The following is a 27,968-nucleotide window of genomic DNA, read 5'->3' on the forward strand; positions in this document are numbered from 1 at the left end:
TGCATAGCATACTTTTGTGCGCAGAAAGGTATTTACAGTTTACAATTTCTATTGCATACTCTTGTGCGTCTAAAAAATTTCAACCAATACAATTTAAGAGGAATTGAAATAAAAACTCAACATTACGTTTCGTTAGTATATATATTTTTATTGTATTTGTATAGGTTATTACACATTTGGATCAAATTGTAGGTGCAATAATAACATTGTATTACATAGGTATTAGGTAATCTCTAAAACTAAAAGAACAGAAAGCTATTTATCGTAGCGCCAAAGCCGTTGTGCCCTTTAGCCCAGGCTTCTTCCCATTTTCTTGTTTTTGTTTTAGCCTTATCTTAATCGATTCGCTTCGTTCGGTTTTAAAACTTAACTAGTTAGTACTCGTAACATATTTGTATATGCAGATATATATATCTATATACGTATACATATATATAAATTGGTTGATCTGTCCGATCTGGATTTTTAGCTAGTTGTATATACCCCACATGTAAACTATGAATATATGTGTATATATAGATTATTTTTGTGGCATTCGCTAGAGCGGCACACAGGCGGCACGACGCGACACCTGTTGATTACGCTGATACGTTACAGCTGCAGGCTGATAGCGTATGGACGGGCTTAGGCCACTGGGGAAGACGATGATGGGATGGTTGATCTGGCCTCATATGCCCTGTAAGTACCTTCGTAACTCCTCCTCAGTGTCGAAGATCATGACGGGGAACGGCGAGCCGGGCACAAATTCGCCAGCCCATTTCACCTCGACACGATAGTCACCCGGTTCCGTTGGATCGTACTGCAGATGGTATGAATGTTAATTAAATTTGCAATAATTAATAAAAGTTCCTTCGCTTACCTTGCATAATATGGTGCGATCTTTTTGGCTCTCGCGCTGCATTTCCACGCGGAAAGCGCCCTTGGGCCCACGCACGCGCACCGTCAGCTGGCCGGCGCCTGCGCCGCGTGTGTCGCAGATGAAGCGCGACTGGAAGGTGGCCAGAACGCCATGCTCAATGCCAGGTCCATAGACGCGTACCTGCCGGAGAGTAATTATCGATAATCAATATCTGAAGATTAGCGTAAAACTAACTCTGAACTCACCTTGCTGGCATCGGGCGCGCCCGCCACTTTAAGCGCAAAGGGGGAGCCCGGCACATTCTGTCCGCCGTATTTGATGGTCAGCAGATGGCGACCCGGCTCTTGTGGCTTGATGTTCAGCGTAAAGGTGGCATCGCCATGATCGTACAGCTCGCAGTAGGCCACCTTGCGTGGGCCCGCGCAGTGGGCGGTCAGCTCGCCTGGGCCAGCGCGTCGCGTGTCTATCCAGGACTTGATGTCTTTGCCAACGATGCCGTGGCGCAGGCCCTCGCCCGATGCAATCACCTTGGAGGCGTCCATCGACGAGCCAACAGCCACCGTCAGCGGACAGCCCTTGACCAGGCGGCCGTTCCACTTCACCGAGAGCGTCAGCGTGCCCGTCATGGACTTCTGCGGCGTATACGAGGCCAGCCAGATATTTTCGCTGGGTCGTGGCTGGGCCAGACTCACGGGCAGCGACGTGTTATCTTGCGTGATCAATATAACCTCTGGTCGACCGGCTGGCGCATTCGATGCATCGATGGTGAAGTGAGCAGCCTCGCCAGCTTGGGCGGCAGCCAGGCCACGACCCATGAGAACCACTTTATCAGCAGCTTGCTGGCCGGTTACAAAGGCGCTGCGCGGACACTGCGTGATGGTCAGGCCAGACCAGGTCAGGTCCAAGTCATGCTCGCCGGCGGCCAAGTTGTCGCCGGTGATGTTGAGGCACATCTTGCCATCGGCCAGCTTGTCCACGGGTATCTCGATGCCATCGATGCTGCAGACCAGCTTGCCGGGTCCCGCATTCTCCACATCGAAGATGATGCGTGCCGGCAGTATCAAACGCCCATCGTGATCCACCAGCGTGCCCCAGCCACCGACGGGCATTACCTTCGTCGACTCCACGCAGCTGACGCGCCACGGCGAGCCGGGCAGGCTGCCGCGATTGGGGCAGCTGGCGCGGATCTCGTAGGTGCCCACGGACAGGATGACATAAGAGATGCGCCACTCGTTGTTGCCCAGCGCCTTGATCTTGGGCTCTATGCGCTCGCCAAACTCATCGATGCGCTCGATCTGCACATTGGGCGCAATGGGGCAGTAGACCACGAAGGAGGCCTCCTTGTTGCGATGGCACACCTCCAGGCCGTGGCCCGCAGCGCGTGCATCATTGCGCACGCCACTGGAGGAGGCGCTAAAGGTCAGCGGGGAGCTGGGAATCGTTTCGCCGCCGTACATCAGCGTTAGCTTATAGTTGCCCGGCTGGGAGGGCACGAACTCGACATTGTAAATGCCCTCGGCCTGCTCGGTAATGTGCACCGGCAGGCTCTGGTTGGTGGGCGAGATGGCAAAGGCTTCCAGCTCGGCTGTGCCGGCGCTGTCGGTGCGCACGGTGAAGCTGTTGGCGGTATGCAGTGCCAGCGGTTCCTTGCTGACGCCCTGCACGCTCACCTTGCTGCTGTCGAAGGCCTCGCAGGTGAACGGGCTGCCCGGCAGCGGCTTCGATTGATGCAGCACCTCTGCAAAGTAAGCGGATTAGATACCGAGAAACGAGAGACTGTACAACTGTACTGAACCCACCTATAACGCATTGACCCGGCTTGTTGATGCTGAACTCGGCCTGCAGGTGTCCGTTCTTCGTCTGGTAGCAGCGCACGGGCAGCGCCTGGCCGCCGGGACCGGAGACAACCACATCGAACTCGCGTGCCGGTCGCTTCACGGTGTCGATGGCAAACGATGTGGTCTTGCCCACGCGTGCCTGATACAGGCCCAAACCACTGACGCTGATCTCCTTGCCGGCGCCGGCGGGCAGCACGTTAATCTCGAGCGGCTTCAGCGAGATGGGCACATCGTTGAACAGAATGCTAATCTTGTGCGGAGCGACACGCGTCGGCTGATAGACGATCTCGTAGACACCGGACTTGCTCGGGCCGCGTATGGTGTGCGGCACCTCGGTGACGCCACAGCGCACCAGGGCGGTCAGATCACCCTGCCCAGCCTCGTTGAGGGAGACGCTGATGCTGGCCGGACGATGGCAGATGGCCTCGCTCACCTCGGTGATCTTCACCAGCATCGGATCGAAGGCGCACAGGGTGCGTGTTCCAATGTGCTGTCGGGTCTCGCGATCGATGAAGCGCAGCGTGTAGTTGCCCGTCGAGTGCGTGCGAAACTCGGCCGTCTGACGATTGATGGTGTACGGCACGGGCTTCTGGTCGGGCGCCAGTATCTCCACGATCTGATCATCGGCCGGAAAGTCGATGGCAGCCAAGCTGCCGATCTGTATGTGCTGTGTGTGCTGCTGTATGTCCACGCGGAAGGGGCTGCCGTCGACGGCCACCTCGTTGAAGGTGATGTTGACGTAGTGCGGCTCGGTGCTCTGCGGCACAAAGGTGACATCGTAGAGGCCACGGGCGCAGGCCACCACCTCGGCTTTGACGGTGCTGCTGTCTGTGGAGACGACCAGCTCCAGGGTGCCCTCGCCGGCTCCTGCTGCATCCACACTGAAGGTAACTGGCACGCCCAGCGTGGCTGGGCCATATTGCTGCTCCAGGCCGCTGATGCTCACGCGCGATACGTCAAACACATTGCAGCTGAATGGCGATCCATTGATATGCTGATCGTTGGCCAGCACACTGATCAGATGGCGGCCGACGGTGCTGGGCCGGAAGGAGGCGCTGTAGCTGCCGCCGTCGTGCTGGCTCAGCTGGCAGTGCTCGTTGTCGCCGGCGGGCGAGGTGACGAATATCTGTGGCTCGATGCCCTCGAAGCCCTCCAGCTCGAATGTGTTGTCCATCTTGACGGCCGCCTGCTTCAGGCACTCGCCCATCGCCTGGGCACGTGGAGCGCCCTGGGAGCTAGCCGGGGCGGCTGCAATGTGGCAGCTGAACGGCGAGCCGGGCACCGGATGCCCATTGAAGCGCACCGACAGCGAATGGGTCGCCGCCTCCGTGGGCTTGAAGTTGACCTTGAAGCGGGCGTTGCCCTCGGATTGCACAAAGTTCGGCACATTCTTGCCATTGACGGCGACGATGATCTCCAAGTTTCCGGCGCCCGCCTGGGAGGCATTGATGCCGAAGCTGACGCTCTTGTTGACCACGCCGGGCCGTATGTCCGTCACGATGACCTTCTCGGCCGAGTAGGCCTTCAGCAGGAAGGGGCTACCCTCCACGTGACCGCCGCCGGGCAGCCGCACCTCCACCGAGTGATCGCCCACCTCCATGGGCTCGAACTTGACATTGTAGCCCAGTGCGGAGCCAAGTGGATCGATCTTTACGGGCACACTGCGTCTGGCCGGGCCAAGCACCTCCACGGTTGGCTTCGTGTCCGACTCGACGACAAACTCAAAGAGTCGCCCCACGCTCACCTTGTCCATGGACTCGGGCGACTGAATGCGCGCAGCAGCCGCCACACGGCAAGTGAACGGGGATCCGGGCACGTCCTGGCTATTGAAACGCAGCTCCACCGTATGACTCTCGGCCTCGCGTGGCGTAAAGCTAATCGCATAGGTGTGCTGGCCCTGCGCCTGGGCCGAGGTGGGCACACGTCCGCCATTAACGGTGACTTCCAGATTGCCGGGACCAGCCTGAGAGGTCTCCACCAGGAACGTAACAGGCTTACCCACCGTGCCACTGCTCACATTCTTCACCTTGATGGCGCTGACATCGTAGACCTGAGATTAGAGGGGAGCTTTACAGGTTAACTATCTTGAGTACAATGGGAATGAACCCTGAGGGAACTGAAGGAGTCGACTCACCTTGGCTGCATACGGACTGCCAGCTGTGGGCAAACCGTTGACAGTGACATTGACGCGATGTTCGCCGACAACGCGCGGCACGAACTCGGCCTTGAAGACACCTTCGGCTGATTGATGCACCTGTGCGGGCACTGATTGACCGGCGGGACCTGAGATTTGGCCCCGATTTTGCATAGCATTTTGTTTTTTTATATATATTTGTTTTTTTTTTTTTTTTAGTATTATTAAAAGTTTAAGATTGTTTTGTATTGATTAAATAAAATTCGATTGCGACGCGTCCGGAAATGAGTTTTGAGAGGGTTTCAATTGGTTTTGTTTTTGTTTGTTGAAATTCAAACATAGAGCATGTTGTAGTTGTTGTTTGTTTGTTTGTTGTGTGGTATGGTTAGTGGTATTTTTTGTCGGTAGATTTTGGTAGTTTTGGTTTCGCGCAATTGGTAAAAAATTTGGAAAAATTTTGACTCAGATTAGTAACGATTCGGCATTAGGTTTTGGTTTTGGATTTGTTTGTAAAGTACTTAGTGTGAATGCTGGCCAACGGTGTGGTTAGTCGGGGTGGTTGGGGTTGTTGGGGCGGTCACAGGGGTAGAGGGGATATTTTACTGGTGTTGTAATCGTTGCAGTGTGTGGTTGGGTTAGTGTAGTTGTTGTTGTTACTGTTACTGTTGTGTTGTTGTTGCAATTGTTGCTTTAGTCTTGTGTATTTAAAACCGCGAACGTGCCAGAAACGGTTAGTAACTGAGATGTTTTTCGGTGTAAGAGAGACAGACAAAAGAGGGGAGTGTGTGAGAGAGAGAGAGAGAGAGAGAGAGAGGGGGAGACAGTGCAGCTAACTGACATTAATATGTATATATAAATATTTATATTAGTTATAGACTAGTTACTATCATATACAGTTTATATACAATACTGAAAATGTCTGGCCTGCTCATCATCATATCATATACAATACCAATACACAATCCTATAAATCTCATGTTTGTAAAACATTTATTTTCATTTTCTTTCATTATTTGATCAAACAAATTAGTAAACAAAAGGAAATTAGTTGATACAAGAAAAAAAAATCGAGTACTTTGTTGTTTAGTGTATAGTATAGAGTACAGTGGGTATAGTTGATGCTGTGGTGGTTGCTGTTGCAGCTGTTGTTGTGGCTCTTTCACATGTGGTTGGTACAGTAGTACATCGCTTGGTAGACACGCAGCTTAGTTATATTATTATAAATATTTGTTCTCAATCATAGGGGACTGTTAGACGGAATGCATATGTATATAAAGAGTAAAATACAAGAAGCTAGTATATACATATATATATATATAGAGAGAGAGTGAGAAAGATAGAAAGTACTCATATATAAAGTTATATATATATATACATATACATATATATATATATAAAGGTAAGTATAATCATATTTATAGAGTCTAGTACAAAAGTTTTCGCCGTCCTGAAATATAATACAGATATAAAAGTGAGCAAATTATTACAAATTAAAGGGCGTAAGATTACAAAAAAAAAAATACACTTAAGGCACACACGCACATATACACAGATAAACAAAATGCCACAAACACACACACACACACACATACATATATACAATACGATTAAAAAGTAATTATATTGAAAGTGCTGCTATACTACAGTGGAATCAATTACATGACAAACATACATACATATTTAAATATATATACACACACACAGACACACACACATACACGGCTACACATTTGCGGTTTTGGCATAATCTGAAATTTGTAAAGCCCAGCTTTGAGCTGTACGTCCGATGCACAGATGCGTTAAAGCCTAAACGTTGCAAATACCCAAAATGATAAATATGACGCATAATTACATATACTAAATGAGCACCACAAACAGAGACACACACACACACACACATACACATAGATAACCGCTGGCTAAGTGTTGGGGCTGCCGCATAAGTTCACAAAGCTATTGTCAAGTGTGCTGCGTGTGAAGCAGAGAAGGAAATAGAGCTATGAATGGGGAGTGAGAGCAAGAGAGACAGAGAGAGGGAGAGAGGAAGAAAGTGGTTACAATTGACTGTGGCAGGCGGGTGGTGTAGGCGTGGCTGCGTGCTGGCATGCTTACAAGTTTCAACAACAATTTCCGTCGATTGTGTTGAAGAAGTGTGGAAAAAAAAAAGGTTTTCCTCTTGCCCGATGTCAACACGGATAAGATGCTGGCCAAAGAGATACAGAGAGATACATAAAATGATGTGTATGTATGTATGCGTGTGTGTGGCTGTGTGTGTCAAGTACACTTTCTCACACACTCACACAGATAATTAACATTTAACGAGCAATTTAATTACAATTACGAATAACGCAAACCAATATCGAAAATGCAAAATGCAAAATGCAAATTCAAACCACACGCAAACAAAATAATGAAGGCGATGAAAGGCATGGGAACGAGGGAACTGCAGGAGACTGGGTTGGGTTGGGTGGTGGCAGAGGGAGAGAGAGAGAGAGAGATAGAGAGCGCTAGAGTGCAGTATCCATAGACGATGAATACGCCGTGTGCTGTGGGTGTTAGTGTTAGAGCGAGCGGGCGAGCGAGCCACAGCACGCGTTCAGCCGGCCAGCCTTGGGCTCGGCTAACATACCTTCGACGTTGACCTCAATGTCTTCCAAACGGCCGCCATTGTGATTGATAACAAAAGAATTGGTCTGATGGACGGGTCCGGGTCCGCCGAGGGACACCTGAGGCCCGGCCACGCCGCCGCTAATGCCAACGGTTATGGGGCAGCCGGGCACAGGCATTTTATTAAAGGAGACATTAATTGTGTGCTCGCACGACTCTGTCGGCACAAACGAAACGGAGAATCTGCAGAGAGAGAGAGAGAGAGAGAGAGAGAGAGGGAGAGTATAAGTTAGAGTTATGGACTAACTAACTGCAAATATGGCTCACCTTGCACTGCCCTGCGGATGCACCTGTGTGGGTATATTCTGACCCTTGGCCGATATGGTTATCTCCAGATTGCCCTCGCCAGCATCGCCGGCATCCACCGTGAACTGCACGGGTCGGCCCATGGTGCCACGCGAGACGCTACCAACGACCACCTTGCTGGCGTCATATGACTTGGCCAGGAACGGTGTGCCCTGCACGGCAAAGCCATTGTACTCCACATTGATCGAATGCCCGCCCACGCTGGTGGGCGTGAACTCGGCCGTGAAGCCGGCGTGTATATCGCCGGTGACACGAACGGGCAGCTCTCCGTGCGGGCCGCGCACGCTGACGGCCAGCTCGGCGGCACCGCCGCCGCTCACAGTGATGTGAAAGGAGGAGGGCCGGTTGACGGGTATCAGCTCCAGATTGGACAGATTGAGCAGGACGCGCGAGGTGTCCGCCACGGCGCAGACGAAGGGGCAGCCGCGCACCGTCTCGCCGTTGAACTTGATGTCGATCAGATGGGATTTGGCCTGTTCGGGCGTGAAGGAGACGAGACAACGGCCGCCCCCAACGACCTGGACATGATTGGGCACCTCGCCCTCATTGATGGATATCTCCAGCTGTCCCTCACCAGCCGCACTCGCGTCCACACGGAACTGGCATGGCTGGCCGACCACGCCGCCGTTCACTTCGGTCACTTGGATCAGGCTGGCATCGTAGACCTTTGCTATCAAAGGGCCACCAGCGATCTTCGTGCCATTGATGGACGCATCAATGATGTGCGTGCCCACCTCGGTGGGCACGAACTCAATGCGTGCAGCACCATTTGCCGCCTCATGGGTGACTCTGGCATTCAGCTTTGACTTGTTTGGGGTCAAGACCGTTGCCACGCACTCGCCCTTGCTCAGGCTTTGTCCAGGAGGCGGCAGTATCTCAAAAACCGCCGGCGTATTGGCGGGCACAAGGCGCGTGGATTCGCCCAGAGCGGTTAGGCCGGGTGACGACATGATCTCAGCGTGCCACGGTGAGCCTGCAATCACAATGCAAACGAGCAGATTATCAGTAAAGAGCGCAGATAAACATTAATATGCATTCCATTACGATATAGATCTATGTTATTCGAGCCTGGCCCGGGCGGGTCGGGCTGGCCCAGCCCATTGGGCAAATTATTTGACCCAAAAAGGCAACTTTATGCTGCGCCAGCACAGGTAATTGAGATGTTGACTAAGCCAAGAGACAGCGATATCAAATAGCTGCTTCTCAAAGGCAGCGCGAGGGTTGAACGATCAATTCGCAAATGTGAAAAGGTAGTAAATATAAAAACTTAAAGATTTTCTCTATTATTGTATTCTAATAATAATAGTAAAATATAATAAATATTTACTTTCATAAATAAAAAAATAAAAATATTAAAAATAAATAATAATAATAAAAATAATAATAATAATAATAATAATAATAATAATAATAATAATAATAATAATAATAATAAAAAATATTAACACTTAATAAATTGAAATAGATCTTATTTAGCTAGATTATAATATATTTTATTATATTATACTATATTATATTATATTATATTATATTATATTATATTATATTATATTATATTATATTATATTATATTATATTATATTATATTATATTATATTATATTCTATTCTATGATATTAATATCTATATTATATTATATTATATTATATTATATTATATTATATATATTTATTATATGTGAGTCTTAAAAAAATCACATATTTAAGCGATCAATGAATGCAGTTATGCTCCATTATATTTCACTGTATATTTATGACTAAATCTATATTTATAAATGATAGTTATAAAAGCTAAAAATATGTAAGGTCTGTATTCATAAATATATCTAACAAAATTCCTATAATTTGTGTTTTATAAAATGCTTTGCCTCACTTTTCCCCTCAAACTTTCAAGCAACTGGCGTGGCAGCCCTCGTGTGCTAGTCGAAACAAGGTTTCTAGTTAAACTCGCATTGTTTTCCGCTACCTCCCATTTTAATTGTCGCAATTGCCATGGCAAAGCAATCTGTGCCGCCTCGTTGCCAGCTGAGCGATGAGTGCGTATCGTGAGCTGCGCATTTCTCGTATCTGCCAAGCTTGAAATCTATCTGTGTCTGTATCCGTATCTCTATTTGTATCTGTAGCTGCAACCTGCAACCTGCAACTGCATTTGCGGCAGTTAAATGGGCTTGGACAATCGACTCGAACACATTATGGCACATTAATTGGCCAAAGCTCGTTTGCTTTAGCCGGGCCTGACTGTACCGGCATGCGGCAAACTGCTTGAAACCTGAGCTCCAAACACATTGCATGAGCTAAGCGAATTGAACTTGCAGCGATTGGCAATTACGAGCAGCTCGTTAAATGTTTGCTTATTTTATTGATTTACTCAATTGTTGTAGTTGCCGCTGCTGTTGTTGTTGTTGCAAGAAATTTACTTTTGTTTGCAACTTTCCACGCATTTCTCTTTCTCGTGCTTTTTTTCGTTCGTGTGCTGCACTTTTCCTTTTAGCGCTCGTTTCGGTTGCATTTGCCACTTTTTATGGCTTTCCATGAAAATTGCCACAGCAGCAGCTGCCCAGTTCGATGGAAAATCAAACTGTTGCTGTTGCTGTTGTCGCTCAATACTCGATTTGAGTTGCGAAAACAACAACAGCAAAAAAAGGCGGAAAAAAACATGAAGCCCTGAGAAACTTCTTCAAATTCGAACCTCGAACTCGATTGTTGCAACATTTGGCTAACAAAAAGCAGCTCAATTTGCATGTTGTTCATGTTGTTGTTGTTCTTCTTCATTTTCTTGAATTTCGTTGACCAGCAATTGGTGGCACACTTTGTTGCCACATTTATCACCTAATAACAGCTCGGATGCTAACAACAGTTAGCTGTTGCGTCTAATAAACATCGCCAACGTCTAAGTAAAAGTTTCCCATGCTCATAAATTCAACTCTGTCCGTCTGACTGTTTGTCTGTCTGTCTGTCTGTCTCTTTGTCAGTGGCACATTCAACATGTGGCAGCCACACAAAATGCCTGCAACGCGAGCTTTGGTTGCATTGCCAACTAACGGTCGAACTCTTTGATGGCATTCGTTTTTTTTTTCCTTTTCTTTTTTTGTCGGCTTTTATCTATTGACCGATGAGTTTTATTCACAATTCATGGCTTTTGTGGCAAGAGAATTCTTTGTTTCAATTTTGCATTTTTGTTTTTGTGGACTCATGAGACTAGACTGAGAGTACTATACTATACTATACCATATTATTAAAGTATACTATACCTAAATACTATACGATTTAAATATAATAAATAAATACAATATAGGATTATAAAATTATATATAAGTTAAAATAAATTATATAAAAATTAATATATCATGTCACAAATTTATAAAAATAAACATATAAATTATTATTTAGAAATGAAAGTCGGGCAATCTATATATGAAGCATCTAATTGACATTGTTCCTATCATAAACAATCGAATACATCATCACCCTTAGTTCTTCAATCTAGTTCAAGCTTTGGTTAATCTTATTTTCTCCTAAATTGCCCTAAGATAAATTGAAGTCTAATTCAAGATAAATTATTCAGTTTTTCCAGTCTATATACAGCTATAAATAGCTGCTCCCTTGTTAGCTGTAAACTTAAAACAGACTCAATCTTCAATTAGACACGCAATCCAATTGGCAAGTTAGTTGAATCAGTCTTAAATTATTCGTAACCTTTAACCTACTCTCAATTTTCCACTACTCCAAAATACCTCTTTTCGGTAAATTCTATAAAATTCAAGAGTATTTTGCTATTCGTTGATTTCAGCAACTTTTCGCTGGCCGGTTTTATCGGCTTGTCAGCGACCAAGTTTTCCGGCATGTGGCCAGAGAACAAGTGCAGCTAAGAGTAGATAGATGCTTGAATGCTGTTATTCAATATGCATACGAGTGTGTGTGAGTGCCGCAGTATTTAACTATGTGTGTGTGTCAGTGTGTGTGTGAGAGAGAGAGGGAGAGAGATAGCGATTGTGCGTCTGTGTACAAAATCGGTTACGTGACTGCGGTATGCAAACCGTTAGATGGCCAGCAGCTGTCGCCACAGCAGCAGCAGCAGCAGCAGAAGCCGAAGTAGAATTCAAAGCTAGAATGTCTGACAGCAACCGTTACAAATAGTTAAGGCAAGAAAAAAAAAATGTATCTATGTTAAAGTATCTATGCTACTATGTATCTGAGCTAAGGCACGTGGACTTTAATAGGTGTAACTGTGTTTAGGTATTTTTGCGGATCTGTTATGGCTCAAGAGTTGAACATATGGAACTGTGATAGATAGAGATCAAGTGATAACGATATATCTTTTAGTATATTTTGATATAGAGGTAAACTGACCTATATCTAAACATCTCTATAAACTGTTATCTGTGTCTTTGCATACATGTATATATCTATATATAGATAGATAGATGTATGAATATATATAGATATATAGATATATATCTATATATATCTATACATCTATATGTCTGTACATGTATCTATCCATCGATATCTATATATGTATCTATATAATTATATATCTATATCCATCGATATACATATGTACATGGGATTAATGGTTGAATACATTGATGTCTATATCGATATATCTGTATATCTATATATTAATATATATATCTATCTATATCTATATATCTATTTATCCATGCATATCTATCTATTGCTATCAATTTTTGGCATTTAAGTTCAGATTTACGTTTTTTTGCTGACTGTTGTTGGCTGCTGACGATGCGTGGAGCGTTGGTAGCGTTGGTAGAGCGACTTGAATTGTTATTGTTGTTTTGCTGGGGCTGACGATGTGTTGTTGGGGCAGTGCAAGATGTTGGCTGAAAACGCGTGATTGGAACCGTATTCTTTTGTATATCAATTCACAATTGCTGAGCGGGCGGCACGTCTGAACTTGAACCACTTGAAAGTCAAGTTAAACGCGCTGCGATTATGTCAGCGGCTTGTTAAATTTTTAAATTAATATTTTATTTTTAAGCACGAGAGCTTTTGTGTGTTTCATTTGTGTAAATTATATGTATATTATATGTGTTGCTTGTGTTAAATGCTGCACTACGCGAATTTCAACAACAGAGAAAAAAAAACAGATTTAGTTTTCAGAGCACTTTACAGATGTCACGAAAATCACGAATCGCGCACGTTTTTATCGCGTTTTTTCACCGACATTTTCCGCGCTCGTTGCAAAAAAACACACACACACAAATGGAAAAGAAAATGTATTATGTGTGTATATACAATTAAAAGTTCAAACGATTTGTAATTTATCATTTGGATTTGCTTTTTTCTCTTTAGCCACACATATTTCTGTTGACCGTCGCTCAAAAAACCAGTTGCTCGAGCGCCATGCGGGCAGTCAAAATAAAGAAAAAAATTTCACTTTGAATGTGGCTCATGAAATCACAAAAATGCAGAGAGTTAGAGGCGATAAGGGGCAGGAGTAGGGAGGGCGGGGCAGTGGCAGTGGATAGCTGTGAAATTTTGGGCATGTATGCCAATATGTTGGACAGCGGAAATGGCCAAAAAAGCAGCGGCAGCAGCAGCGGTGGGGTAAAAGCGCAGCTCAGCTTAGCTTGGCTTCAGCTGAAGACAGAGGTGTGGCTCATTATACAAGCGTGTGCGAGAGTGAGCGGGAGAGAGAGAGAAGGGGGGTAGACAACGAGAGCGGGCAGAGTGAGATGTGAAGAGAAAACAACTTAAAAAACGAAACGAAAATGAAATGTTCGCTTAAATATTTGTGTTGTGTCAAGTCGAGTGGGAAAGTAAGTGGCAGCCACGTTGTCGCTGCAAAAGAAATTGCAATCTGTGTTGATCTCACGCATACTTGGCCAACTGCCCACCGGCACGCCCTTGCCGCATACCACCAGTTGCATGTATGTACGTATGTATTTATACATATATTGCTGTGCAGGTACAACAACAGGCTGACAACCTATCCCAACGGGTTTCCAGCTGCAGCCGCATTAAGTGCTAAGGCAAACAGTGTGCGTATCTCTTGATATTGCTTCTCTTGTTACTGTTGCTGTCGCTTTGTTGTTGTGGCTTTGTCATAGGGCGTGCAACTTCCTGCTGTAACGGCCAACAAAGGCATGCAACAAGTGCGCCTTGTGCCACATAGCAAAGCCCAGCAACGACGACGACAACAGATTGAAAATTGCAAAGCAAACATCAAGCTGCGCAAAAAAAAAAAAATGATAGCAGAGCACTTCCCGCTGCTGCAACGTTGCAAGCGCTTGCGTGTGTGTGTGTGTATGTGTGTGTGAAACTATGAACTATGCGCGCCTGTCGCTCGATTATGTCTACTGCTGCACTGCTGCACGGGGCCTTTAACTTGGCCAATAAACGAACCAAATTGCGGTTGTGGCATGTTGCAAGCTCTTAACAAAATGGCTGCCACACACTCACACACAGACAGGGCGAGATACCAATACACTGAACAAAATTGAATCATGTTCAATGAACATTGCAAATTGCAGGGCGACAGTTTTCTACGCTTTTGGACGTTGATTTCAAGAGATTTTGAGCATTAAGCCGCAGCAGCTGTCTAGTCCCATTGAAAATATTTTCAGCTTAAAGGTTCATTAAACTGGTTTTAGTTTTATTTTACTTATTGTTGTCGAGTTATATATTTTTTTCATTTTGGTAGCGCGCGCCCCACACACGCAAGGCACACACACACACATACAGGCAGAGAGCAAACCAAATGCGACGAGGGCAACTTAGTTTTTGGAGCGATGGCAAACGGGAAGGGGAAGGCAACGAACGGCACGGCGAAATGACGGGTGAGGGAACGGGAACGCGACGTCCGCATTGGAATATTAGCATATTTCTTTTCCATAGAAATCTCACGAAAAAATCTTCTCGTTTCGCTAAACATTCCACACGAAAGAAAGAAACAAATTCTTTATCTAATTTGTGTTGTTTTTTTCTTTTAGTTGTTAACCGTTTGACAATGTTGTTGTCTTTGCTGCTTTTTGATTACAAACAATTCTTTTCTTTTTCACTCTGCACAATCACACAAACTTCAAGCGTTTGCGTTTTCTTATTTCTTCTTTCTCTTGTGTGTGTTTTTTTCTTGGCTTTAACCGTTGCGATCCGCTTCAAATGACAATGCGGCGACGTGTCAGTTACGTTCGAATCGCGAGCTATGACTGACTGCGGCTGCTGCTTCTGTTACTGCTGCCAGCTCAACTCACACCAGAAACTTGTTCAGCAGGTCGCTCAGTGCTCGCGAGCACCGGAGCGTAAAAGAGCGCCGCGCAGGTAGGCGCAGCAACAAGTGATCTGTGGTGAGTTTCAGGCTGAGCTGAACGAATGCAAGTGGTGAGCGTGAAGAGCGCAGCTTAGACTCTCTCAGCTCGAGCGAAATTATGCACTCTTTAAGCGGCGAATTCGTAATGGTAGCTCGACTAAATATTCTATTCGTATTTTTGCTCAGAGAAACCAAATTGGTACAATAGAATAGATAGTAAACTGAGCTGAGCCGAAGGAATGCAAGTGGTGGTGAGTGGCAGCGCAGCTTAGAATCTCTTGAGCGCAGTGCTTGAATTCGCCGCACCGTGGTGTGCAACGCATTTGGTGTGAGGCAATAAGGCAGTTTTTGTAATGGATAAGCAGATTCACATATTTTGAATTTATGTTTTTCTTAATGTTTAATACTCTTAACAACAAGCTTTAACGTAGCATTTTATAGCAACCAATATGCCCTGCTCTCAATATTATCTGCTTTAAGCTTTAAGTTCTGAACAATTATGAAGATATGATAAATATATTAATATACTATTTTAAATGTAGATTTTTTTGTAGTTTTGTATTGCAATCTATTATAAGATATTTTATTTCTTATTATTATCAAAAACTTTTCAATACATAAATTGAATTGAAGTTCAAATAGATAAGATATAATGTTCTTGAGTTTTATGAAATGAATTTATGGATTTCTAACTATCTTAGACCTGTCTGCCTAGACAATGTTATCAGTGCAATTCAGAGTCAGACTAGATCATAAAATTATTTTAATATAAACATATAAAAACCTATATATAACTATAAAATCGATTAGACTACCCTCGCAAATTAGAGTTTCAGCTTATGCATGCGAATACTTGAAGACTCCTCAACCCAAGGCACAAATGCCAATCTACTAGGCATGTCCAATTTGGGCGAGGGCAAGAAGCAAATGACTCGCATCACAAGAATGTCGATGTCGACTTTTAAGATTTATAACGCCCACACTACACAATACACAGATATTACGTCACATATGAATTTAGTTCCGCTCACCTGGTACCGTTTCTCCGTTGAAGGTGATCTGCACGGTGTGCGTTCCATGCTCGTGAGGCGTAAAGCTGGCAATGAAACGCTGCCCTCCCAGCGAACGGACCGATGAGGTGACCCGACCGCCATTGACCAATATCTCCAGATTGCCAGAGCCAGCCTTGGAGCCGTCGATTTCGAATTCCACAGGTCGCCCAATCGAACCGTTGGGTATGTCCTGTACACGTATGGCTCGAGCACCGGTCGCATTGCTGTCTATGGGACGAAAGCGAGAGAGCGAACTATAGCCATAGCCGGGAGCACTGGTCAAGCTATGACCGTTGCTCTCCGTGACGATGTGCTCGCTGGACTCCTTCACGGTCTTCGTATAGCCGCCCGATTTATCGGTATACGTATTGTTCGAATGGGACTTGACGGTGATGGCACTCGGTCTGACAGAGAGAGGGAGAGAGAGGGTATTTTAATTTGGGATTACAGGGATTATGCCGAGGACTGCTCTTACTTGTAGCGATCCACGTCATCAGGTGAATCCCGTCGATAGTCCGCTTGATGCTGCTGCTGCTGCTGTTTGTGCAACGCAAACTTGTTGTACTGCGTGTTGCGCTGCGTCTCGTTGTCCAGGTCCGGCCGTGTGTAGTTGAGCTCCGTATTCAGCTGCGTCTCGGTCATATTCGCCAGCGATTCGAGCGAATTGTGCGAGAGCATGTGCTTCGTCTTGTTGATCACATCCCAGCTATCGCGCCGTGCTGACGCCGGCTTCATCGACGAGACGCGCACATTGGAGGAGTGATCGATGCGCGGCTCCGGGGAGCCACTGCGACGCAGTCGCTCCGCTGTCCCATACAACGAGGGACTGGCCCGCACGCTCGAGTCGGTGACGTAGTTTGAGGTGGACGACTTGTAGGTGGACGACTTCTCCACACGTGTGGACTCGTAGCCGTTCTGTAAAGGCAAACAAGTTCCGACTTTAGTTTGTATGGTGCCCAGATCGCTTGATCCTAGCCCACTTGCCTTGTTCAGGGTGCTGGTCACGGGGCTGCCTATGCGATGCGTGGCGGTGCTGATGTACGCATTGTTGGGCGAGTAGCGCTGCACCGGGGAGGCGGAGGCGTGCCGCGGACTGCTGGTGATGTTGCGCGTCGAGCTCTCAAACTGATTCGATGTCTTGATGGTCAGCGGACTGTGCGAGTGCACCTCGCTTGAACGGGTCTGTAAAGCAGCAGGAAGAAACAGAAAGAGAGAGAGAGAGAGAGGGGGGAGTATTAATAGTTTGTCTACTTTCAGTTGTCATACACATAGCATGTCATATCATAGGTATCTCTCTTTAGTTATCAAACAGTTCAAATTTAGTTACATTCAGTGTGGGACTGGGTATTGGACTGAGCGAGCTAGTCAGCTGCTGCTGCTGCTGCTGCTGATGCCGCTGATAGGTGCTGCTGCTGCTGCTGATGCTGCTGATGCCGTTCAGCTGCTCTCGCTCCTCGCGCGGCGGCGTCAGCTTCGGCTTGCTCACAATGCGCCGCTGGCTATAGAGCTCGTTCTCCTTGTCGTAGTAGTAGTCGTTCTTCGTGGAGCTGCTGTTGGACGCCTTCGAGTCGCGACGAGCGTTGCCCGTCTCCGTATACAGATCGGCTGAGTTCAGGTATTTGACTGTGGGTGAGTTCGGTGTGGGGGACGGGCCATTGTTCTCCTGTCGAATGCAATTTTGAGTGTGTGTACGTGTACGTGTGGGTGTTCAGGGACGTGTGTGTGTGTGTGCGTGTGTGTGTTAGCCAAAACATAGAATTTCGTGTTGTATTGTGCCAAGCATTAAACCCAGAGCCCATGCCACGTGCTTAGAATGAAACTTAGCGATGATGCCGCCTCCTGCACTTACCTCGCTCTCCCGCTTGTAGTACCTGGAGCTGGAGCTGTGATAGTCGGTCGTGTCCAGCTTCGGGGAGTACTGGGGCGAGTAGCTGCTGGTGCGCTCCGCTGTGTTGTGCGTGTGCAGATCCCGGCGATTGAGCGAACTGTTGCGATAGTCGTTGTGGCGCGTGTTCGTCGTGGAAATGAAGTGCATCGAGGGGCTCTCCGAGCGGTGCTTGCTCTCGTGCAGCGGGCTGCTGCGCGTCTTGCCCGAGCGGCCTTTCGTGCCCACGCGCATGCTGTCGATTGACAAAAGGAGCTCCATTAGATAAGGAATCATCCATATATACATATGTATGTATATCTATTGAGATCCACTTACATAAAGGGCGAGCCCTTGACGTCGTAGCCATTGAAGTAGACGTAGACACGATATTTGCCATTCTGGCGCGGCATGAAGGTCACCCGATACTTGTTGTCAACGATCTTCTCCACGGAGCAGACCAGCGAATGCTTGTCGTGGACAATGTCCACGTGCAGCTCCCCGTTGACGCCCACGCCACGGGCATCCACCTCGAAGGTGTGAGCGCGCAGCGGCATGGCACCGTCCAGACCGTGCACCGAGACGCCGGAGGCATCGAAGACGGCACAGGTGAAGGGTCCGCCCTGGATGTGACGGCCCTGGTAGGTGATCGCTATCTCCCAGACGCCCGCCTCATCTGGCTTGAATATGGCACTGTGTCCCTCGTCGATCTTCTTCAGCGGACAGTTGTGCGAGATGCCCGTGGGCGAGACGGCCGTGACCAAAATGTCCTCCGTCTTGGGTGCGCCCGTCGCATTCACCAGCACCTCGACCAGGCTGCCCAGGGCGCAGGGCGCCATGCCGGGCGGCGCCACCTGCAGGAGTCGTGGCAGCACCCGGAAGAAATGCCCACCCAGGCTGTCCTCGCCAATCTCGACGACAATCTCGTGCATGCCGTAGCGCTCCGGCACGTAGACGCCCTCGCCGTGCACATTCAAGCGCACCGACTGCCCGGGCTGCCCGGATGGCGGCACCACGTGACAACGGACCGAGCTCAGGCTGATGTCCCGCGACAGCACGTCGATCCGGAAATGCGTCTGCGTGTGAAATGGTTATTAAGCATTAATGCCCCAGTCTGGTACAGTCCAGCTCACTCACCGGTTCGCCCACACGGCCGGATGTGCTCTCCAAGTAGACGTTGACCAGGTCGGACAGCGGCGGCCGCGGCGGCACCCACTGCAGATGGGCTGCATACGCCATGATGCCCAGATGCTCCACTTCCGGATTGGCCATGTCCTTGGGCGTCAATATGGGCTGGACGCCCAGCTTGGCGCCCGCATCGACCGCCTTGCGTATATTGTTCTCAAAGTGGAAGGGATCGGTGCTCAGCTTATCTGGCGCTGGCGCCGACCCGCCCAATCCCTTGATGACCTCGCACAGCACGCGTCCATCGTTCCAGTCGGTCTACAATGCCATGCAATTAATAGTTCAAGCAATTACAATTAAAATACACAATTAAAATTAAAGCCATGCAATTCGATTGGCAGCCCAGCGAGGCGGACAGAGGGGTCGAAATAAAGGGGGGAGGGAGGTGAAAGGGGAGCAAAGGAAATTCACAATGAGAACGGAATCTTTAATGGTGTGAAAGAGGAAGGCAATGTGAACAGAGAGGGGACCCAAAAGGGGAGTATGTGTGTGAAAGAGAAGGAGAGAGTGGGGAGTGGGAATAAGAAAACTATGAAGGATATATAAAGAGAGGACACAGCGAGAACAGAGTGAAAGAGAGATGAAGACAGCAGATATTGAGAGAAAATAAGACCAGGAGAGAGAGAGAGTGAGAGAGTGAGAGACAGTAGGAGAGAAAGAGAGAGGGGCGAGTGAGTGAAAGAAACGATAAAGCGACAGAGTGATATATACAGAAGAATATAGACAGAGAGGTAGACGAAGCCAAAAGACCTACTTTGGCAAGAGAGAGAGAGAGGGATATTGAGGGATATGAATGCCATGACCTGCACTTGCCGTCTCTTTCATATAGAACAGTTAATCAGTTTCCAATTGCAACTCACCGTAAAATTCTTCACCGGCTCCTTGACCTGAGTGTTGACCCAGCGCATGGTGGCATTGTAGCCAGGTCCGCCCGGCTTCATGAAGTACGACAGATAGGTCATGCCGGAGAGCTCGTCCAGCCAGGGCGAGGCCAGATACTCCGGCTCCAGCACCTTGGGCACACCGAACTCGCGCTGCGCCAGATTCATGGCATTGGTGCAGTTGCGCACGCTCTGACTAGGATCGAGACTGCGCCAGTGCGGGAACAGGCCCGGCTGGCAGTAGTCCAGCAGTGCGGCCAGGTTGACGCCGCTGTTCCAATCGGTGGTCAGATTGGTGATCTTGCAGTCGGGCAGCGCTGCCTGCAGCCAGGCGAGCATCAGCTTCCTGGGCGGAAATTTGCTGCGTCCGATCTGATAGCGCACGATCAGCGACCAGATCAGGCCGAGAATCAGCTTCACATTGCCATTGACAATGTCCACGTTGCCGATGTTCACCAGCTTGATGTGATCCGCCTCGATCGACTTGAGCGCCGTCGTCGCATTCTCCAGATAATGATGCTGATTGGCCGGCCGGCGGTTCCACGACGGCTTCAGCGGACGCGTCTGCAGGCTCTCCACCAAGGCGCACAGGCAGGTGCCGTCGCAAAAGTCCGTGGCCCAGTCATGCACCTGAGCAAAGGAAAAGGTGATATTGTTATATTATATAGATAAATATTTATGTGTGTATATGTGTATTTATATATTTTTTTTAATCATTAACAGCGCATCTCTCAATGGGCGTTAATTAGCATTGTTTGTGCGAAAGTATGTAAAGTTTTTTGTTGTTATTTGTTGTTGTTGTTGCTGTTTTTTATTTAATGTACCGACATAACTGACAGCAAACAACAACAACAACAATCATAATAAATAGTGAAGCTCGCTTGTGGCCCACATTTGGGGCGTGTTCCGACTACTGCTGCTGCTACAGCTTCTTCTTCTGCTTCTCTCTCTCTCTCTCTCTCTCTCTCTCAAATCTCTCTCTCTTCCCCTCTCTCTTTCGCACACATGAACGATAGTTTGAAGCTTTCTCCGCATGCGTCTTTGCAATTTCTGCCATTTGACATAAAGCTTTTTATCTGTGCAGCTGTCAGCAGCCGGCGAGACAATCGCGTGTCTGTTGCTGTTTGTTTGCTCTGTGCCACGCCCGCTTGCCGCCCCTCCCCTGCCCCTTCGGCCTACCTGCTAGCGCTGCCTGCCCAGGCCATGCAGCGCACACAAATATTCTATGGATGGCCATAAAAATATCGCACATAGTTGCCAACAAGAGGCAGCAACAAGAGCTCCACTTGAACTGACAGAGTTGCTGTTGTTGTTGTTCTTGTTGTTGTTGTTGTTGTAGTGGGGGTGTTGTCTATTGCTGTTATCATTGTGCTGTTGTTGTTGTTGTCATGTGCGCATAACCTTTGAATTTGCAAGTCTCTTGACTTGCGCATGTGTGTGCGTGTGTGTGTGTGTGTGTGAGCAGTGAAGCTATGCGAGATTGGATATTATAAACAAGCGCTCATAAATTGCTATTGTCTGTGCAAAAGTTTCATCTCATATGTCCCAGCAGCTAAACATATGTGCGACTCGAACCAGAGTCGAGCACAAGAAGCAGCAGCACATTTTATATCCTAGCCATCCCAGCTAGCGGCAGATGTTATTCAGCGATAAGTTTGTTAAATCTATGTTAACTAAATGTGAAATTTGTTTGCTTATATGCATATATTATATATATATTGTTAATTTAAATTAAATTTATGCATCAAATCGACTTTGAAAGGCACGCATACAGATGTATATACATGCAGAAAAATAGTTTATGTTAACTAACTGTTAACTATTTAAATGCGATTTCATAAAATGAATTTGAAAACCCGTTAAATGTATACTTAGGTATATACAAGCATGAATATGAAAAGCCCTATATCATAACTCTTAATCAATAATTCGTTTAAGGCTATGTTAACTAAGTGTTAAATTTGTATAAATTATCCTAATAAAATGATGTGTATAAAATTGAGCTTTAGCAGCTGTAAATGTTGATTGAGTCAATGTTAAACAATAACAGCCAATGTTTAATAGTTGTCTAATTAAAAATTGCGAATCACTGTTAATTAATTAGCATAGACCTCTGTCAACTGCATGTTAGCCTTTCAATACTTGCTTAAACTAATTTGTTGTAGAAAGTAAAGGAAATAGCTTTAATAATATTGCAGTAGGCTAAGGCAATGTTAGCTAGTTGTAAACTTTTCCGTATAGCTTATATTTACTATTAATTTATTCAGCTGTATGCATTGTACACACACACACACAATATACAATATACAATATACAATCTACAACAAGTAGCCCTGTTAAAGCTATGTTAACACTATTCAAGCAAACAAAACCCTACTGGCAGCTATTCCAAATTAAATGCCATTAAAGGCAACAAAAGCCAGCACACACAATATGCACAAAAGGTTTCCTTCAATTAGCTATTAAATTTGATGAAATAACGTTCAAGTCTCCGCCATTTTCGAGCGCTGTTAAGTTAACATACAAATAGCTTGGGAACACAACACGCCAGCTCTTGTCATGGGAACAGTTTGAGTAAATAAGTCGACAGAGGCACAAAGTAAAATGAATTGTGAAGTCAATTAAATGCAGTTGATAGAGTATTTAGGCTGCAGACAGACAACAACAAAAGAAAAAAAGCGCAAAAAAGTTGATTGCAATTCGATTAGCCATAAGCTAGAATAAACTGCACACTTGACAGTCTCAGTTTGGCTTTTTGACCTAAATATATGGAGTCAGCTTGTTGTTGTTGTTGTTGTTGTTATTGTTAAGGCTTTTTTTCATTGGGTGCTCAATTAGCGCCGTTTACAACCTGCAGCTCGCTTGCGAGCGAACTCTGCCCGTTTCGGAGGGCAGCGGCCTTGCTCCATCGCTCATCATTGTCGTCTCGTTTCTCTCCAAAATTTATGCACAAAACCGACATAAAAGATGAGAAAAACTCGAAAAAAATCTGTGCCTTTTGTGTTTTGTAACACGTAAATGGCTATATATATGTATAAATACATTTATTTTGAATATTTGTGCGACCTTGGCATTCAAGCGCCCAAATATGGATAGTTCATGTCTGTGTGAGAATAAAAAATGGAATACTGAAAAAAAAATAAATAAAAAAACAGGCTGGCTTTCGAATTGACTAATGAAATGCATGCCACTCGAGTGCGATTGCAATTGGAATTGTAATTAAATTGACCGACTCAAATATGTATATGAGTAGCATGTATGTTGTTATGTTGCCTTCGAGTAAGTCAGCTTTGCCATTGAAGCACTTGCTGCAAGTGTGGGCGTTGCGTATACGCCGTGTGTGCGTGCGTCAAATCATGTGTGTGTGTGTGGGCGAGACAATGAGTCGAGCTGTGAACTGATTTTGGCTTTATGACTGTACCGGGGATGCTGTAAATGCACAGATGTCCAGGCAAGGCCTTTAAAGGCCTTGCGGAAGAACAAACGAACGAACTGCGAACTGCGAACTGGGAACTGTCCAAGCATACTGCAGCAGGCCCTGCTTGAGGAACTTATCTAATGTGTACACATATAATTATATATCTCGAGAGAGAGAGAGAGAGAGAGAGAGGGACTGCTATTATATATGCTCGTGTGTAATCGATAGTTCTATTGACTGCCCGACCCATTGACTGAGTAAACGTCGCATTGTTAACAGTTTCGCTTCAATGCACGCCTAACTCTTATATAAGAGCTTCTCTATTGACCAACCCATAAAATAGCAATGTGCGGGGGTCGGCTAAGTAGTCTGCGTTCTAGTATAGAATATATGAACTTATGTGTGTAATGTAAGTGATAAAATTAAAAATAACTAAGTGAAAATTAAGCTGTATGGATTTTGTTCTCTAATTTGTCTTTCCTTTAATGTTTATTTTAAAATACTTATAATACCTATCTTCAAAATATTTTAGCTCATCTTTCATTTATTTCATTCATCTTTTATTCATTTTTTTTTATTTTTTTATTTTTTTATTTTTTTATATTTATTTTTTTTTTATATATATTATTTATCTTGCTTCTTTAAGATTCTACCATCTTCAGGAAATTAATATGTATGTCATTTTTATAATTTTTTGCAGCTCTCTATATTTTTATTTCTTCTAAGTAATGTATATTTACTATATACATATATTTACTATGTACATATATTTATTTTATTTTATTTTCTTAGTTTTTTAATAAATATATATTAATTTGCGCATCTACCTTATTTCGCCCTCACTAAACATTTGAATGTCTTATTAAACTGCCCTCGCCTGCTTACGTCTATTCGATAGTCGACTCACCTGCATGCCCGTCTCTCGCAGATGCTCGTTGACCCAGTTGCGAAAGGTGTTCGCCTGGATCTCCACCCACAGATCCTCGTTGCCGCGAATGTTCATGCCCTTGGCGGCGGTGCCCTCGGGACTGCGAGCCACCAGGCCGGCATGTGTGATCTTTTGGGTCTCGGTGGTGCCGTCGCTGTTGTGCTTGAGCAGGCCCGCGTGCGTCACCTTGGCGCCCTTGATGTCTTTGACGTCCATAGTGACGATCTCTTCTGCTCGCCTCGCCTCTCTCTCTCTCTCTCTCTCTCTCTCACTTCACTTCACTTCACTTTCGTTGCGTTTCGCTTGCCTCAGTTTCTATGCAATCTGGGCTGGCAATTGTTTCATTGTATTTGCGTTTATTTATATTTATGGGTCTTTCAATAATTTGCGATGCCTTTAAATAAATAAATATTCTGTTAGATTGTTAATTGAGCAACGCGATTTCGTTTTCGATCTCGAGTTCGATTTCCGAGCGCACGCGATCATTGCCCAATGCGAACTGAGCGGCTAACACTTTGGGCCCCACTTGCTTTCGGGCCAAAACAAACAGCAGGCGCTGACGAGTGCAAAAACAATGACGTCATGCCCGAGCTTAAAGCTCGGCTCACTACCAGCAGCAGCAGCAACAACAACAAGTGCCACAAAAATGTGGGCATGCGAATCGGAATCGGAATCCGAATCTGATTCCGAATCCGAATCTGGCTGTGTAGAAACAGGTTTAGAGCGCTCGCTTCACAGCCACAGCCACAGCGAAGCGAGCGAAAAGGAAAATTGAAAAAAGTATCTGACAATAAGGCACACAAACAACTACAAAACGCCAACAACAAAAGCAGCAAAAATTCACTTAGTTTGGAATTTCGCCGCAAAAAAAAATAAGACAACAAAAAAATTTGTGATCGCTCAGTGCGAGGTGGGCAGCGTCTAAGAAATCAAGTAAAAATAATATACAAAATTTATAATAATAATAAAAATAAATACGAAAAAAACCAGCAAGAGTGCAGCAGGAGTAGGCAGTGCAAGACTGCAAGATACGCTGTAAATGGTATTTCTTAGGCTGATAAGATATATAAAGAGTTGAGCAGAGTATATATTTGGCCGACTGGCTGAAGCTGATGCGATTTGGGTAGTAAAAGCTGTTCTTTAATTAAGCTTACAACTTTTACGTGAAAATTATGGATATTGACAGCTTGAAAATAGCCAAAGAAATTGCAAATTGAGTTAATTCATTAATATAGCTGATGAGAGAAAAGCAAAAGCTCTCTAAAGTTACACAGACTTTGAGATGTTTGATGAGCTAATAAGTGGATAAATAGATTGAATGGATACATTTCTGATTGAGATATATCTTAACACACGTATAGGTGTATCTATTAGGTAGATGAGTGAATGCACAGAAAGATAGAAGAATAAGCAATTATATGGATGAAAGAACAGCAGGCCAATTGGCTTACATCTTAATCAAATGAGCCAATGAAGAGTGTATATATCACCCTAAAACATAGAAGTCCCCATCCAGCTGTCATATATAATATAGAAAATGCTATACCTCAACAGCAGAGCAGAGCTTGACCAAATTTGCTCAGCTTTCATTATATTCAACTCTTCACATTTCTCTAATCGAAATCAAAACACCCGCATTACACACTTTCTTTATATACAGGGTATAAATAGTGTGTGGTTGTTTGTTGTTGAGGTTGTTGCTGTTGGCACAGCGTAGGAAACTGTAAGTCTTTCACAACAGTCAGAGCCAGAGCCATAGCTATAGCCACAGCCGCAGCCACAGCCACAGCCAGAGCATGGAGCAAGTTTAGAAGGCCGTCAAGGTTTCTGCTTACAGCCCATATAGGCATTGACAACGACAATGTATGTATGTGTGTGTGTGTGTGTGTGTGTGTACATATGTTTGGCTGCTCTGGGTGTTTGGGTGGGTGTCGCGACTCTCTACGCACAGCCCAAACACAATTGCAATTGTGTGGCCAATTGATCAATGTGAACGCAATTTCACTTCACTTTTACCGCAAGCATTTTCTTAGCCAAATTGAAAGCGGCCTGCAAATGCGCTAATTGCCAATTGGCACTTGATGAGACAATTAGCAAATGATGCCAAAAACTAACTGCGGTTGCCCATGCCAAATGCGCCGATTACTCGGCCAAAGAACTCTAGTAGCTCTTAATTTGTGAATGAACTCCAATTTGTGATACATACATATACATATATATAATATATACATTTATATATGCTATATATGTCGCACTAGTCACTCAACGTACATAGATATATCATCTTAAGAGCGCTGCTCACATTTCATATACCAAAAATAACATTTTTTGCTTTCTGTTGTTTTATTTGTGCATATTGAGAAACAATTTTTGCTGAGCGTGTTTACTTTATTTCGATGATGACATCACGCATCTTTCATGGAAGCACAGCGACAAAAACTGATTGAAAATAAGCAGGAATCAGCCAGATGCGGGTATGCGACAAACAGCTGCCCTGTAAGTCGCCTCGAGACTCTGTAAAGTCTTAGTCATGCATATGACATGATGTAAGTAGGATGGGATTGTCAAGTGATATGTTATATCCAGCTGAATAACGACATCCGTTAAGAGAAATCATATTTATATGTGTATTTTCTGTGACTTTCTTCATGGGTTATTTATGAATCACTTTGATAGAGCAAACATTATATGTAGATCTAATCTGTCCACACATAAAACTTCCATAATCAATTCTTGTTCATTTCAATGAATATGTCAAGTGTTTAACAGCCATTTAACATTTATGTAGCTTGATAAGCTAATGCTTATTTACTTGACAGCATGGCAGAAAAGCTAAAAGACTTTTTAGGTGCCAGAAATGTTAATTGAAATAGCCTGTAATCTATGTTAACAGCTCGCTAGAATTCTGTTAAGTCCCTGACCTATATAAAAGAAGGCATAGCCTGGAGTCTGGTTGCTGTAAGCGCTGTAGGTAAAGTCAGATATAGCCGTAGAGAGAGAGAGAGAGAGAGAGAGAGAGAGAGAGAGAGAGAGAGAGAGAGAGAGAGAGGGAGAGAGAGAGAGAGAGAGAGAGAGAGAGAGAGAGAGACAGAGAGAGAGAGAGACAGAGAGAGAGAGAGAGAGAGAGAGAGAGAGAGAGAGACAAAGATAGAGATAGAGAGAGAGCGAGACAGCCAATAAGATAGGGAGAAAACATTTGTAAGTATTTAAGTGTATGCGCTGTTGTTACAAAAAGTTAACAGTCTGTTAGTTGACGCTATGTAAAGAAATTTGAATATCATACTGTTAAAGTCAATGGCAATAACAAAGAGCTTAACATTAGTATACCAAATTTGATATATGTATATTCTCATTTTATATCTCATATATATGAAACTTGGATCATGTTACGCTTATCGATCTCAAGTTCTGCCTGCCTCACGATACCCTAGCCTGCTGGTACATCATCATTTTCTGGCTTACAGGGTATAATTACATTACAAATGGCGTTGCGCAAATTGCATAAATTTATATAGACAGCAAACAAAAATACAAAATTGAAAAACAACAAAAGCAAATTTGTTG

General features: G+C 45.2%; 1 protein-coding gene across 10 annotated transcripts; it reads right to left on the reverse strand.

Annotated features, from left to right (window-relative positions):
- Window positions 1-127: 127 nt before the first annotated feature.
- jbug (filamin-type immunoglobulin domains fbug) lies at window positions 128-27,963 on the reverse strand. Of its 10 annotated transcripts, none has more exons than XM_018104399.3 (16): window positions 24,384-24,976; window positions 20,038-20,688; window positions 19,130-19,435; window positions 18,332-19,068; window positions 17,978-18,248; window positions 17,456-17,791; window positions 17,113-17,310; window positions 16,604-17,043; window positions 16,108-16,532; window positions 7,766-8,777; window positions 7,461-7,681; window positions 4,832-4,980; window positions 2,659-4,747; window positions 1,105-2,597; window positions 860-1,039; window positions 128-799 (listed from the first exon to the last, which is right to left on the reverse strand). In XM_018104399.3, the coding sequence occupies exons 1-16, from the start codon at window positions 24,618-24,620 to the stop codon at window positions 668-670; spliced, it is 8,877 nt and encodes a 2,958-aa protein (XP_017959888.1). In that variant the 5' UTR covers window positions 24,621-24,976; the 3' UTR covers window positions 128-667. The 10 variants fall into 10 exon arrangements, with proteins under 10 accessions (XP_017959888.1, XP_089118322.1, XP_017959889.1 ...); XM_089262196.1 differs by lacking the exon at window positions 24,384-24,976 and adding an exon at window positions 23,480-23,602; XM_018104400.3 differs by lacking the exon at window positions 17,456-17,791 and having other exon boundaries at window positions 24,384-24,971.
- Between the last annotated feature and the right edge of the window lie 5 nt (window positions 27,964-27,968).

Source organism: Drosophila navojoa, chromosome 5 (genome assembly GCF_054131105.1).
Source record: "Drosophila navojoa isolate 15081-1374.11 chromosome 5, UAZ_NAV_1.0, whole genome shotgun sequence".
Classification (NCBI taxonomy): Eukaryota; Metazoa; Arthropoda; class Insecta; order Diptera; family Drosophilidae; genus Drosophila; species Drosophila navojoa.

What these genes read in the sequence shown, in the direction of transcription:
- jbug (XM_018104399.3), bottom strand. Translation starts at nt 24,620, where the DNA reads ATGGACGTCAAAGACATCAAGGGCGCCAAGGTGACGCACGCGGGCCTG. An exon ending in TACCCAGTCCCACACTGAAT is followed by an intron (nt 17,311 to 17,455) that starts GTAACTAAATTT and finishes GCTGCTTTACAG; the next exon opens with ACCCGTTCAAGCGAGGTGCA. An exon ending in ATCGCACCATATTATGCAAG is followed by an intron (nt 800 to 859) that starts GTAAGCGAAGGA and finishes TACCATCTGCAG; the next exon opens with TACGATCCAACGGAACCGGG.